Here is a 14,947-nt window from a genome sequence, read left to right as displayed (position 1 = left end):
TAATCTGATAATTTTCCCGGGGGTGGGGGCATTTGATCACCTGAAATGGACCTATGATGAGGCATTTGAACAGCTTTTTGGCCCGGGGAGGGGTCATTTGAACGAAAATTTTCCAAAAATTCAAACGCCCGGGGTTGTAGCTTCAATTTGACTGGTACATTACTGTTTTAGATTCTCTTTCGTTCGTTTCGTATACTGATTTCCCGAAAACCTTCTTTTACTATGCCTGGCTGAACGAAACTTAGGCATGAATGGTTGTTAAACGGGAAAGAAATACGTGAATTCGAAGATCCAAAAGCTGGAATTTCACTTTTGAGTGTTCACAACTGGAGATTTGATCTTTCTCGCAGGCTCGCTCAGTCATCCCACTATGAACGTGTTTGTATATGTTACAGGAGTCCTTTGTTCTGTTGGCGGTCGTTTTTCAGACCTAACCAAGGTATAAGCAGACCCGTTGCCCATAGCAACTGGCCATGTGACCTTAGCAAACAGAAAATCATCACAAAAATAGAATTTTTCCAAAAAGTTTTTTTGTGGCGATGATCTCAAGTAAATTATACACCTTTTAACCCACTAAAAAAATTATCAAAAATTTTGCCATTTTTAAGGTATCATACCACCCTTAAGATCCTTTGTTTGGATGACGCACTTGATTTACTTGGGTTGCTTAAGGTGCTTTGAGGTACGGTTCTTGGGGTGCTCTGCTTACTTGAGAATGGGGTCAGTAGTATGCTTGTGACTGACTCGGTGCAGGAGCCCATCTGGAGCGTGCAACTTCCATACAGCGTCTGTGAAATGGCGTTTTCGCAAGAAGGTTTATTTTTAGACTAGCCCTTTCCGCGAATTAGGTAAAGAAACAAAGGCAGTTCCAGTTCGGTGACCCTATGACGTCAGCTTAATTTCTTGTAATTGGTCATCGGGCTCCTGTGGGAGTCTCATTCGCGGGAAATTCAATCTAAAAATAAATCGGTCTGTGAAAACGCCGTTACACGAACACAGTAGAGTTGTAAGCTCCGGGTCATGGGTTCCTGCTTGGTGTGAGATTTATAATGTGCTTGGAGCGTGATTTGGCTCCTCTGTATACGTTTTCAGCGTTTTACCCAGTTCAGAAATTTCGTTAAAAACTCATGTTTTCTCTGCAACCAACCCGTAAGAGTTCCTTTCCGGCTAGTGAGGATGCACTATAAGATACCTGGCAAATCAGTGACGAAATGGAAGGTTACAACCAAATTGAACCGCCAACTTATCGCAGGAGTTTGGGTTTTGAGGGGCCCTTTCTCGGGCATGCCACACAGACAACAATGCTAGTTTTGTTACGTTACATCCTTCAAACAAATAAACGAGTCTTGGAAACACGTCTAAAAGAGTTTTTCAGATCGAGCGGATGTTATACGAATTTGTTTTCGTGTTTTTTTTTTTTTTCCTGAAGAATAATCCTCTTCCTCCTTTGCTTTAAGACTTTTCGTCGACGTCGCCGTCGTAGATCTTTAAGTCCTTATTCTGTCATCGAACTTGAGAAGGAGCAGTGACAGCACTTGCGTTCCACTGGGCGCAAGTGCACTACATACTAAGTCACCGGGTTGTAAGAGTGTAAGTCCGTGGTGGCAATAGGCCCGCAGCGCGTGCAGAAATCACAACAATAAACAGGTCTGTTGGAAGCGTGCTTGAGTTTCAACAAATGAGCCCCTAGAATTTGTGACGCTGATGATTAATAAAGCAGCTTCTATTTCCAAAACGAATCGAATTACTGGATGATAAATAACCTTGTCTAGGAGAGTGAATTTTTGACTTTGCAGAAACAATGTTCTGCCCTTCCTAAAAACTGTGTATCAATATTTATTTACTTTTGCATCAATATTTGTTCTGCATAAAGCAGGCTAACAAAATCTGTACCTTGCTTAGGTCGCATTTTTCAGCGTTAAAATATTATTTTTGGCCCTGTTTCTGACAGCAAGTCGTATATTTTGAGGTTTCCCATCCAGATACTAACCCTACTGGGCAGGGATTAACTTAAGTGAACTTTTGTCTTGGAGAGCTGTCAGACGCTCAGATTACACACTCAAACTTGTGGTGAAAAAGAATTTGTAAAAGAAAGTTGAAAATGATCAACAAGGTCAGCCTTGAAGCCAATGTTTCTCATTCCTCTTTTCATTTTCTTCAATCTTTCTGGGTTTAGTATTTTACTAGTATTGATTTATTGCACGACTGATAAACAATGCAAAAATGTATTTTTTAATGATTTTCAGCTTGCTAATACCAGCCTTCATCAGGTTTATTTGGAGATCTAACGAATTTACAGAATATATAATTATACACATGTTATGAAGTAATTAGTATATAGTGTTTCAACAGCATTTTATTGTTTTGAAATTTTGGTTTGTTTATCCAGTAGCTATATCACGTTGCATTATCATTTGAAATTTTCTTAATTTCTTCATAACGTGTATATATTCTGTAAATTTGTTAGATCTCCAAACAAACCTGATGAAGGCTGGTATTGGCCATCCAAAATATCGTTAAAAAATACATTTTTGCATTGTTTTATCAGTAGTGCAATAGTCTACTTGACTTTCATCAATATTTTAAATGCATGGCAGAGGACTGGGACTAGTTGCCCACGCGCCTTCTATATGAAGTGATGTCAGATTTCCAATGAAAACGTTACTTAAAAGAAACATCCATGCAACCTTTTTCTACGGCTGTTGCCTAAAAAGCTTCCTTAGCAACCACTGTCTTTCATTAGTTAAGAGCCACCATTTTAAAGTGGTACTATGATCAAAAAATTGCTTCCTTTTTTCAGTCAGATTTTGAAAGTGCGTTTCCTTAACACCTGCCTGGCAAAATTGTGAGCTTTGATTTTTGCTGAAAGGCTGTTCACTTTGAGTGTAAGGTTTGGATTTCACAGCCCACTATATACATCACCTTCAAAACTGACTGACTGCACCTCAGAGGGTTGGAGCTCAATAGCTTAAAATTTCAGCATGTTAACACAGTTTATTATGTATACAAACAACAAGTTTAAAAATCTGAAAGCCCAAAACTCTCGTGCTACATATTAATTCAGTAGCGTACAAACGCAATGCATTCTTAAACTAATGAGTCTTTGATGTCATTTTCTCCTCAATCCAGCTCTCTCAAGTTTTTAAAGTTAGTAATGGCAGACCATTAAACAGGAAAATTTCAGTTTAAATGTGTGTCTTTGAAATTAGGGCTTAAAATTTGGGTCACTTAGTGTTTAGTTAACGTGTAGTTTTGAAATCTAAAGGAAAAAAAGATTTGATTTTTTGATCATAGTACAACTTTAACCTTTCCATTACACCAAAACACTTGCCACAATGTAGGCATTCATGCGGCTTCTCTGCAGAATGGACTCTTTCATGGGTCCTTAAACTTTGTGCTTCAATAAAACACTTTCCATATTTTTTGCATTCATAAGGCTTCCCTCCAGTATGGACTCTTTCATGTGTCCTTAAACTTCCTGCTTGGATAAAACACTTGCCACGCTGTTTGCATTCATAAGACTTCTTTCCAGTATGGACTCTTTCATGTGTCCTTGAACTTTGTGCTTTGCTAAAAAACTTGCCACACTGTTTGCATTCATAAGACTTCTCTATAGTATGGACTCTTTCATGTCTCCTTAAATCTCCTGCGTGGCTAAAACCCTTTCCACATTGTTGTTTGCGTTGATTTGCAAGGCTTCTCTCTTGTGTGGGCTTTTTTGTGTTTGCTTAAATGTCCTGCTTGGCTAAAACACTTGCCACACTGTTTGCATTCATAAGGCCTCTCTCCAGTATGGACTCTTTCATGTGTCCTTAAAGTTCCTGCTCGGCAAAAGCGCTTGCCACACTGTTTGCATCCATAAGGCTTCTCTCCAGTATGGACTCTTTTATGTCTCCTTAAAGTTCGTGCGTGGCGAAAACACTTGTCACACTGTTTGCATTCATAAGGCTTCTCTCCAGTATGGACTCTTTCATGTATCCTTAAACTTTCTGCGCGGCTAAAACACTTGTCACACTGTTTGCATTCATAAGGCTTCTCTCCAGTATGGACTCTTTCATGTCTCCTTAAACTTTCTGCGTGGCTAAAACACTTGCCACACTGTGTGCATTCATAAGGCTTCTCTCCAGTATGGACCCTTTCATGTGTCCTTAAATTTCCTGCTCGGCCAAAGCGATTGCCACAATGTTCGCATTTATAAGGCTTCTCTCCGGTATGGACTCTTTCATGTCTCTTTAAACTTTCTGCGTGGCCAAAACACTTGCCACAGTGCTTGCATTCATAAGGCTTCTCTCCAGTATGGACTCTTTCATGCCTCCTTAAACGTTCTGCGCGGCTAAAACACTTGTTACACTGTTTGCACTGAGAAGGCATGTCTAAATCAGCGGAACTCAAACTTCAGCTGAAACTTACTCAATACTCCCGCCGTTGGGCGGAAATCGCGGACATAGGATTTCGTGAGACTTACATTCACGTTGTCACGGAAAAGACAACTCCGCTGGATTTTTGTATTTTTGGGCTCATAGGTTCAGAGTTTAGAACCCGTCCAACTGAAGCCGCTGATTGAAGTATTGCCCCGAGAGTCGCACCAAGAAAATGACGGCAATTAACTGTCTGTGAAACAACCTTTTCAACGAGTGGTTTTGGAGGACATTTAGATAAATTTTAGGCAATATATGCCACGGCGAAGATCTCAAAGTTTAGCTGAGAATGGTTTGGTGCATTTTGGCTTGTTTTTGACCAAAAAAACCGCAACAGTGACATGTAGCAGAGAGTTCTTGGAGCTTGACTTTAAAAGATTCCAAATCGCAGTTTTGAGCATTCCGCCATACTGTCGTCAAGGAAAAAATTCTTCTGATCTTCAAAGTTGAATACCGCATTGATAACGATTTGGAGAAGTGCAATTCTTTTCGATATTCTTGGGTTTCCTCGCTTGCAAGCAGAATCGCAGTGAACAATTTGCAATTCGGTCAGTATAAAATGCAGACTGCAGACTGCAGATTGGGTCTAAAATGCAGATTGAGGCCCAGGCCTAGACCTGGGCTGAGGCCTAATTTGTCCCTAGTCTGCATTTTAGACCCAATCTGCAGTCTGCATTTTAAACTGACCGATTTTTCATCCACTTTATGAGGTCGCGTTGATTTAATTTACATCTTTTCTCCCACCAAATGCTCTAAATTTCTTGGCCACTTGTGACTCAATGTAGCGCAAAAATGCTGTGTCGAGAGCGCATGCCTGTCCAAGATTTCTGACTATTGAAAATGTTGATACTATTTTTGAAAATTTGAAACTCTACCGACACTATTAACAAGAAGGCCAGTTGTCAAACCCTATTGTGTGAAGACATTATTCAATCAAATAGCCGAGTGAAGTTTGATTCACATGCCAAAGACATGAATTCATTCCTTGTTTAAGGAATGATGCGAAATGTTACGTGACCATTTTACAGAAAAGTTCAAGTAACATTCTTAATCTGAACTTAACCCACCTGAATGGTCTAAACGTCACAATGAAAAAGTGGTGCTAGCGCTGAAAGCACTAATTTTTAAACTAAAACTAGTGATCAAGTGAAGCTATGGTCCTTGCAGTTATGAACGCAATTTTAGCAATTGCGTGGAGAGGCCTGAAAATTTCAGGACTTCAACGGAGTTTGAACCCGTGACCTCCCGATGCTGGTGCGACGCTCTAAACAACCGAGCCACGAAGCCACCGATATTGGGAGCTGGTCATTTGCGTGTTTAAATATACCCGTGATGAATGAATCAACGAATGAAATGATGTATGAAAGAAATCATACATTGAACTGCGGATATGAAATCAAGTGAAGTGAAGCTCTGATCCTTCACTCCGGGTTCACTTGATTTCATATCCGCAGCCGGTCAATATTTGATTCATTTCATATATCATTTCGCTCACGTAATAAATGGTCTAATATATAATGCGCGCGGATATTTTGAAAGTTGTGTAGTACTTACAAATATGAGCAACTAGCAAAATATGGGATTTATCATTCCACTATTACGCTATTTTCAAGTACTCTGGCTTCTTACAGCATTGACTGAGAATCGTATCGTTTGCATAATAAGGCGCGTGCGAATGACGTAAACAACACAGACGAAGCAATTAAAATTGATTGGATAAATGAAATGACGAGTGACAACCGATGAGAAGCTAAATTCTGGGGCTTTGCACGGAGTTGAATACAATTTCTTTTACTGAAAAACTCGGCCCGTTCCGTCCGCACGTATTTGCTCTGTTCTAAACCGCTCAAACCGGGACACTAAAAACAAATTGCGATTTTGAGACGGCAATACTACATTATATTGACGGTTAGTTGGGAGAAAATATATTCCGTATTGGGCGGAGTCGCGAAGCGACGGAGGCCAATGCGGAATATATTTTCTCCCAACGCCGTCAATATAATGTGGTATTGCCGTCTCAAAATCGCGATTTGTTTTGTATCGCGATCCATCATTTATAAGGATAAATAAAACTGTAAACTAATCAACCCGCGCCTGATCGAAATTTCAATTCTTTCTACTTGCGAAACGTATTTGTTTGCGTACGTCAGCAACCCAATTCAGTGCAACGACGTCAATTTCAACATTAGAACCAATCACAGGCCGCAAAAGTGAGACGGCAATACCACGAAATACTGACGGCTCGTTGCCTCCTCACATTTTGCCAGGTCTCTTGACCAGATATGGTAAAACTGCGAAATAGTGGAATAATGAATGTATATACATTCATTTCAACGAATCCGTTCAGGGGAACAACTGAGAGACTTCAAAGCTCCGTTGGTAGAGTGTTGCACCGGCCTTGCAGAGGCCTTGCGGGGGGGGGGGGGGTACTTTAGAAATTTCTGGCTGGGGCCCTGGAACCCTTAGCTTATACCAGAGCTAGTTTCAGCTAGCTATTGCTACCCTATACTAGAGTAAACTCCCCAAATCACTCCTATCCTAGAGTAGCTGTTTTCCAGAAACTGAGGTCACTAGCACAGTCTAAAGCAAAGCCATAACAAAACCTTATACCACAATCACTTCTTTCTTAAGAAAGGATTTATTTATACTTTTCCAGCAATGCCAAGCACGTACATATGCATTATCAAGACAATAAATGTTTAATTTTAACCAGTATTAATATCACCGATTTCCGTATGAATCCCGATTTTTGTCAGTTCTGCCACGCAGGCTAATCCAGTAGCGTTTTATGATAGTCATCTATCAACGCTGTTGAGGCTGAGTCGTCAAAATTTAAACTTGCCGATTTCATTTTTTTATATTTTTGAGTAGCAATTCCTGGTTTCCCTAGTATAGATAAAATCTTCAACCAACTGGTCAGTTTCGTGAAAAGTGATATCCTATTCTAGACCCAAACGCTCTGATTTATATACCCTTTGCTAGAGTAAACTGCTTCACAGCGGCACATACCTATATAGTCCATATATGGCAGTACCCCCGCCCCCCCCCCCCCCCCGGGACTGGAATCCCGTTAAAGACACATGAATTTTTCAGGTATCTATAGAACACAAATTGCTTAAATTCAGTTGTCCAGATACGTACGAGGATCATTTATCCCTTTCTTTCATTTTCTTTTGTATGAGAAATGACAGAATCTAGAAATTAGCATCACGCCTGTAAGCGGAATTCCATCCGGTGCGTCTTGCCACACTTTTATTATTTCCGAACTGATTAAATGTACAATGCTTAAAAATATTTATGATGAAAATAAAAATAATGATAACAATAGAAATGATTTACTAGCCGCGGCAGAGTATCCAAGGTGTACATCCTAAAACGTTACAATCTCTCTAAAAATAAGTCAAAGGATTCTAGTAAATCTACATATCTACAATTACATGCAAACCGCAAAGAGGAAACGAACAGCACTTTAAGGAGATCTTTGCACATAGACCAGTGTTTAAAAAGACTGATGGGAGGGGGTGATGAAAGCTTGATTGACAGAGATACATTAAAAGAATTGAAGGCGGTTTACATTCCTCACAAAGCGATGTGACATATCGTGGTGCTTTGGATCATGGCACCAGCGCTAGATGAGTTATTAACCAGTTTACAGCATTTACCCCCGAGTCTCAGAAAACACTTACCTCCGAGTCTCAGAATCCGCGAGTATAGCCACTCCACCTTGTACAACGTAAAATCTAGACCTGTATTAGAATTAAGGTGGTTTAAAACATCAAGAAGTACGGTTTTTGTGTTACCCCCTATGAGTTCCTTTGCGTACGTTTGTTGTTGACTTTGGTCCGCCATCTTTCATACTGCCTGAAGAGCACATTGGGAAAGAATCTCCGTGGTGTATGTCCTCAATTGTTGTTTGGCTTTGTTGTTTCTTAACACTTTCATTTCAATTTCCACTTTTGTGGGCACGAAAAGATCAAAATAAAAGAACTTAGTATTGACGGATCTAAAAATGTACTAAAGTCATGACCTAGTGACGGAGAAGGTATACAACAAGCCAATTTATGTCCGACAGTTGCAAAAAACGTGTTAAGAGAATTACCTACAGTTTCCTTTGGGTTACATACCGTTTCCGAGTTGGCGTCAGCAAGGCGGTGCATTGATCTTTGACCACTTTTTTCCTTTCTTGAGACGATGTCATTTATACCTCTTCACGTTTCTCTGGAGTTGTTAATGTTTTCTTCAAAGTAACGTTCAAAATAGTTTTTCTTGCTTAGACGCGTCAGGCTGACTATTTTGTTTTGCTATAATTCGTAGTTTTTTCCAATCAGCGTTAAAAAATAAGTTATTTTTGTTCTGATCTTTAATCTTTAATTTCAAAATAGCGATTCCTTGACAGATTAAGCTTGGCGTCAATGCAAATCCGCCATTTTATCAATGTGCGCCAATCTCGTTCCCAGAGTCTGCTTTTCTTTTGGTCAGCGCCAAGAACACGGACTCTGGCTACTTCCAAAGCAGCAAGTCTGCAAATCACGGCCTGCCGGCTCGTCTATTGTTTCCTCTTGCGAAACTGAACTAATGGCAGTAAACACAAGTCTCAGATGATGGGTGAAATTAATTGTTACGCTAATTAAAATATCAACTTTTATCACCCATTTGGCTAAGAAGTCTCAACGCTCATTGTAGAAGAGGACTAACTGGAATATGGTCTGGCACTGGTCACTCTCTAACTAGTGCCACCTGATGGCAAATTTTCGGTGTAAGCCAAAAAATGCATCAGAATTTCTATTATGGTTTTTACGCAATGTTTGACATACTTTGAATGAATGTAAATAAAGGAAGTATTACGAACACTATACACTATACAAATAAAACAATTGCTCCTGCCTCTATACTTTAAATAATGGCCAGCAAAGTCGTTGAGAGAAAGCGGAAAAAAACGAACTTTTGACAACAAAAGGAAATTTGTTTAAAGTATCCTGAGCAAAGCTCTCAACAAGCCAGTCAAACATGGCACTGACGGCTGTACGAAGATCACACTCGACGTTAGATGCTGACGTTGCCGCGAGGCCTGAGGGCGGACGTTCAAAATAAGCGCCAAGCACGATATTTAAAACTAGAGTGAAAAAAGTTTTCAGAGGAACATTGCCATTTAACCGCTAACCTCGAGATCTCTTTCACATTACTGATCACATTACTAGTTCTCCATACCGTTATTAATAAAGACGTTCAGCAGGATCCCTCCATCTTTTTGCAAAGCTGTATCCTAAAACATCGCGAATGTACATGTGTTTTTTTTGCTCACTTAAAGCCACGTTTCAGTATACATCAAACGTTTCATAGAAATAATGTGCATCTTAAGGGAATAAAGAAACGTAATAGGACTGTCTCCAATGGTCGGCATAATATTGTTGACTAAACAAGTTCAATTCACCTATAAGGCTATATTTATTATATACAACTCAAGTATTTACTTGATGGTCGATCAGTATCCATTATATGATAAAAGGTGTTTATAAAAAACGTTGAAACTGATCTTTCTTGACACACGCAGCACAGTAGAAAGATCGGGAAACATTACTGTTAACGTACATCGCAAAGCAACTCATACCAACAAGTACCTGGATTTCGCGTCTCATAGCCCCGCCCAGAGCAAACGTGCGGTTGTTAAATGCCTGATAGACCGCGCAGAAACCATCCCATCCAATGACACAGAAAAAGATCGAGAACGACAACAAGTCATTAATGACTTAAAAGTTAATGGTTATACAGATAAATTCATTGAGAAATGTCGGGCTTCTAGACCACCGGCTGCAATCCAAATACAGGATACCGATACGCGGCCAAAAACTTTTGCTACTTTGCCATACGTAAAGGGCGTTTCAGAACAAGTCAGAAATGTGCTTAACAAAGCGAACATAAAAACTACTTTAAAGCCTATAAAAACACTCGCCCATTATTTTAGGAAACCAAAGGATCGCCCAAAAGAAACGAAAACAAAAGGCATTGTGTACAAGGTTAAAAGCCGATCGTGTGATTTCACATACATTGGGGAAACAAAGAGATCATGGAATTCACGTGGCGGGGAGCATAAACCAGGAACTAATAATAACAAAGAGTCGGCAGTAAAAGATCACGCCGAAACCACTGACCTTGACATTGACACTGGCTATGTGGAAATTCTAGAAAAGAATGTCAATAATTGGCACAAAAGAATCTTTTTGGAATCATGGCACTCCACAATAGACAAAAATGCGGTGAACGAGCGGAAGCCATTCCCTTCTGTCTATAAGACATTATTGAAGCCCTAGGGGATAAAGTAACTTCTTATTTTAGTTTTAGCATATAGATCGTTTTCACGTGACGTCATCATTTTCTAAAATCCAAAACTAAAGAGCCACGAAAGTTTTTATCCTTATCAGGGATAAGAGGCGGTAAATTTGTATCCATTTGCAATTTTAAAGCTCAATAGCGTGCTTCGTTTGGAAACCAGAGCATTTTGAATTTCTGAGTTATAGCGGTGCGTGACACGAGGCGACGATCGAGTTTATTGAGAAATATATATTTATCTCATGGTTTTGAGCCTTTTTAGAATTTAAAGCATTAGGAAAAGTGCTAAGGTAAATAGCTGTCTGTTCAGTACAGATGATCACTCGCCTAGATAGCCAAAGTAAGTAACAGATGTTGACACTATTTTCCGGCCGCCGGAAGATGTGCACCAACATGGCACCAACATGGCGTTTTCATACTGGGCTCTGTAAATTTCTGCGAAACATTTCGACGAATATCTGAAGTTTGGGGAAACGCACAGGCCTAAAACTTGGAGAAGTGTCTTCTTCATTTATTTTCTACAACATCACGAATTCTTGACTTTTTCCACTAGATGGTTTTCGATTTATTTTTTTATTGCGTGACAGTGAAAACGATCTATTACTCTCGAACAACATATTTTAGTCACTCATGAAGACCGCAGTTGCAGTCGAAAATTCAGTTTTTAATAATTTTTTATCTAGATCAGTTTCAACGTTTTTTATAAACACCTTTTATCTCTCAAGTATTTATTACAGTGCAATATCTTTGTTGCTTTATGTCATCATCTTTTTTGCTAAAGGAACATTTCAATCTTTTTTAACGACTTACGTTATGTTACACTTAGGGCCTCCTCAGACGAGACAAGTTGTTATCGACGACTATCTCGACGGAGTTGACAACTTAATTGAATCAACAGCTGTTTTCAGTCCTTAGCAAGCACATAAACAGATGGAAGAAATGACCCCTTAGAATAATGTAGCCTGCGAGGAATATTGAATTCCACGACCCGTTTGCAATGTTATTGCTACTTCTTCCTGCGATCTAAGCGCTCTCGAACACTTGAAGAGTTTCTTGAAGGCTTGACGGTAGTATCCGCTGAAGGCTAAGCAGATGCAAGGATTAATGGCACAATGTAAGTTCGTTACGAGCTGGGTAATTTTCCAGTAGATAAAGAAACCACAAGGCAAAGGATCCTTTGTAAAGATAACTACTAAAAAATTAATACTCCATGGAATCCAGCTCGCGATAAACAATACAACAATTGCTATGGTCAATTTCCACACATTTCTGTTCCGTTTTTCTCGTTTCCTCTCAGAAACAGTCAATCTTTCACCTGGCGTCTTCCGTAACGTGAGTTTGAGAAGCATCGAAGAGTACAGTATAATCAGAATGGCCATGGGGATATAAATAAACACCACATTCATAGCAAAAACGTATCTCGCCCATGATGTCGAGTCTCCTACGGAATCCCAATTCCGATGGCAAACTACTTCTCCTTGGTCAACATTCAGGCTGTAAACTACGAGATCTGGTGACATGACCGCCAAAGCCACGATCCAAGTAAGGACAATCAACAAGAGACATCGCTTAGAAGTAATTAGCGTAGGACGGAGAGGAAACATGACAGCTCCAAATCGGTCGACAGCTACCAGAACCAGGCTCTCAACTGACACTATTAAGGAAACATCAGTCAAGAATGGACCCAGCTTACACAAGGCCTCACCGAAGCCACCTCTGATGAGCCAGGAGTTTAGGTGCAAGTCCGAAATACGGCGAGGAATCAAGAATAAAGGGTACAAAATGTCGGACATGGCCATATTGACAATAAGAAAGTTGATGGGTTTCCTCAGAGTTTGAGTTTTGTAAACAATTATTCCTATTAAGGAATTTCCGACCAGCGAAACAACGAAGATGAGGCTGTAAAACGCGGTTGTATAAAATTTGTATGTTGTAGTCAAGTTACTGGAACAGCGCAGTCCATTCACTGATGCATTCATGATTGCTGTCTTGATGAATCCTCCGCACACAGCCAACTGGTTCCTTGCAAGCAGACGTTCCTGTGTTTATGCTAAAGGGGAAATAGCCTTCGGGTGTATGATTCGTCACTCCAAAGCCGGAAAGGACCGATCCCATAGACAAGCCTTACAATTTTCCGCCTTCGGTGCTTTGAGCCTCGTTGTTTAACTTTGTACGCTAAAAAAGGAAGAAGAGTTGAATAGTTACCTCGAGTCGGGAGTATTAGCAAGCCATTCAAGAGGCGATTACAATACCGCATCCATGTAGCAAGCTGTCAGAGTCATGAACATTGATATTGACGAGTCAATTGTGTTGGAAAACGCAGACGATAAACGTCACCAAGATGTTCTTTGACGATTGAGCTAACTTAAAAAAAAACGCAAATACTTTGCTAATCCTGTCATTGTTCTAAAAATGGAGTCGACACTAAGACGTTATAGAATATTATATTACATGCCATCCAGCACATAAAGGCCCTTTAAGCTTATTCGAACAGTGCGTGGTGTTTTAACGTCCTAAAATACAACAAGTTGTGAGAACGTCGCAGAGAGTGCTATTGTTTTTACGATATCGAGTTACTTTCGCAGACCTAAGTCAAAAGCGAATCCCAGAGGGCATATCTTTTGTTCAACAAACTAAATTTATTCAAAAGTTCTAAATATACAAGTAAAGAAATCATTTGAATTCCTGCGTTCATCACAATCAATCAATGATTGCATTGTGCACATTGTCGAACCAGGTTAACTTTAGAGGCCAAACCTCGAGCTACAAGTACTGTTGAGTCAAATTAACTCAACAAGAGTTACTTGTAGCGTAGTGTGACGGGGTCATAGGTACGTAATTACGTATTATGCCTTAATTGTGTTTCTGTGGCATCTCTGGTTCACCGCTAGTTATTTCGTTTCCAGGAGGAAGAATTTTCGGGTTGTCATAACGGTGCGCATAGCATGGGATAGGTACATGATCTCTGTGAATAGAATGTCTTTCAACCACTAAACACTTGAACATGTGATTACCAATAATGAAAACTGTTTAACATGACGTAATAAAGCGCTGGTGCCTGTTTCTCCTTCAGTTTCGAGATCTCCAGTATAGTAGAATGGGTGTCGTCTTACTCGCCCAGAAAAAAAATCATATGATATGAAAGCCAATAATAATATAAGCTAATTGCGATACCGCATTATATTGGCGGCTACTTGGGAGAAAATATGTCGTACAGGGAGGACTCACGAAACCCAATACCATGGCGTTATATCAGTTATATCCCCGCCAACGTTTACATATGTTTCGTCCTTGGTCTTCGCGATTCAAGATTCGAGTTTCACAATTCTACGTTTCACTTCCGGAAGCGGCATCAACATGCAAGTGTTACCTCCCAACATGCATTCAAAAAGAGAACCGCCGGTTACGTACACACAGTCTTTGCAACCAGTTTATAACAAGCGAGGCTCAATCAAAAATCATGGATGCAGTGGTAATGGAGTTTGCTCGTTTGTTCATGGTTTTCCACGGCGCTGTGTATAAACTTGGGGAGTAAACTCTATTACATCTCAATCCATGACTCTTAATTAAAAAAATAAATATTTTGAGCGAGAGCCAATACAATGTAGATTTGATTACTTAGTAATGTATTGTATTTCGCCTGGCCAAACCAGCCTTCTTCAGGTACAACTGAGAGTTCACAGTGGATTGCTCCCATGTACATATTTACTATATCTATATATATATATATATATATAGTTATTCATTCAAAATATTTCCCCGTTTCTGATTGGTTAAAATCACACGCATAATTCACCATAACCAGCTGCTGTTCACCAAATTTGGAAAGAAACTTCGTCATATTGAATCAATGACGTCAAAAGTGCAGCCCGCTGCAGATTATTGATCCGATGACGTCAAAATGACGTCAAAAGTGCTGGCCGCTGCAAATTATTGAACCGTTGACCAAAAAAAGCTGGGGACGAGATTGTGTTATTTTTGTTGAGCAGAAAAATGGCTGCGAGTAGTTTATCTATGGAGCAAGACTAAAGTTATTAAATCTGCCGTAAGAACAGACCACCAGATGGTCCTAGCCTGTCCAAAAGATCCTGTTAAGGCAGATCGTTATACAAAAGTCTTTCGAGATGTGAGAGAACACTATAAGCTCAAAATGTTTAAACTACTTGAGGAGTATAAATGGTCTTCTGTCCTTTCTACTCAAT

General features: G+C 39.8%; 2 protein-coding genes across 2 annotated transcripts; both read right to left on the bottom strand.

Moving 5' to 3' along the window:
* Window positions 1-1,428: 1,428 nt before the first annotated feature.
* On the bottom strand, window positions 1,429-4,435 carry LOC137990806 (zinc finger protein 709-like). The gene has a single exon (XM_068835909.1). The coding sequence runs from the start codon at window positions 4,369-4,371 to the stop codon at window positions 3,655-3,657; it is 717 nt and encodes a 238-aa protein (XP_068692010.1). The 5' UTR covers window positions 4,372-4,435; the 3' UTR covers window positions 1,429-3,654.
* A 3,355-nt stretch (window positions 4,436-7,790) lies between these two features.
* LOC137990805 (RYamide receptor-like) lies at window positions 7,791-13,801 on the bottom strand. The gene is made up of 2 exons (XM_068835908.1): window positions 12,998-13,801; window positions 7,791-12,920 (listed from the first exon to the last, which is right to left on the bottom strand). Exon 2 carries the CDS (start codon window positions 12,722-12,724, stop codon window positions 11,693-11,695), a length of 1,032 nt encoding a protein of 343 aa, XP_068692009.1. The 5' UTR covers window positions 12,725-12,920; window positions 12,998-13,801; the 3' UTR covers window positions 7,791-11,692.
* Window positions 13,802-14,947: the final 1,146 nt, after the last annotated feature.

The sequence above is a fragment of the Montipora foliosa genome, chromosome 2, assembly GCF_036669935.1.
Source record: "Montipora foliosa isolate CH-2021 chromosome 2, ASM3666993v2, whole genome shotgun sequence".
NCBI lineage: Eukaryota > Metazoa > Cnidaria > Anthozoa > Scleractinia > Acroporidae > Montipora > Montipora foliosa.
Note: the sequence above shows the minus strand (reverse complement) of the source record. Positions and strands in the feature narration are given on the sequence as shown.

Coding starts and splice junctions, on each gene's coding strand:
- LOC137990806 (XM_068835909.1), bottom strand. CDS start 4,371: ATGCCTTCTCAGTGCAAACAGTGTAACAAGTGTTTTAGCCGCGCAGAA.
- LOC137990805 (XM_068835908.1), bottom strand. CDS start 12,724: ATGAATGCATCAGTGAATGGACTGCGCTGTTCCAGTAACTTGACTACA.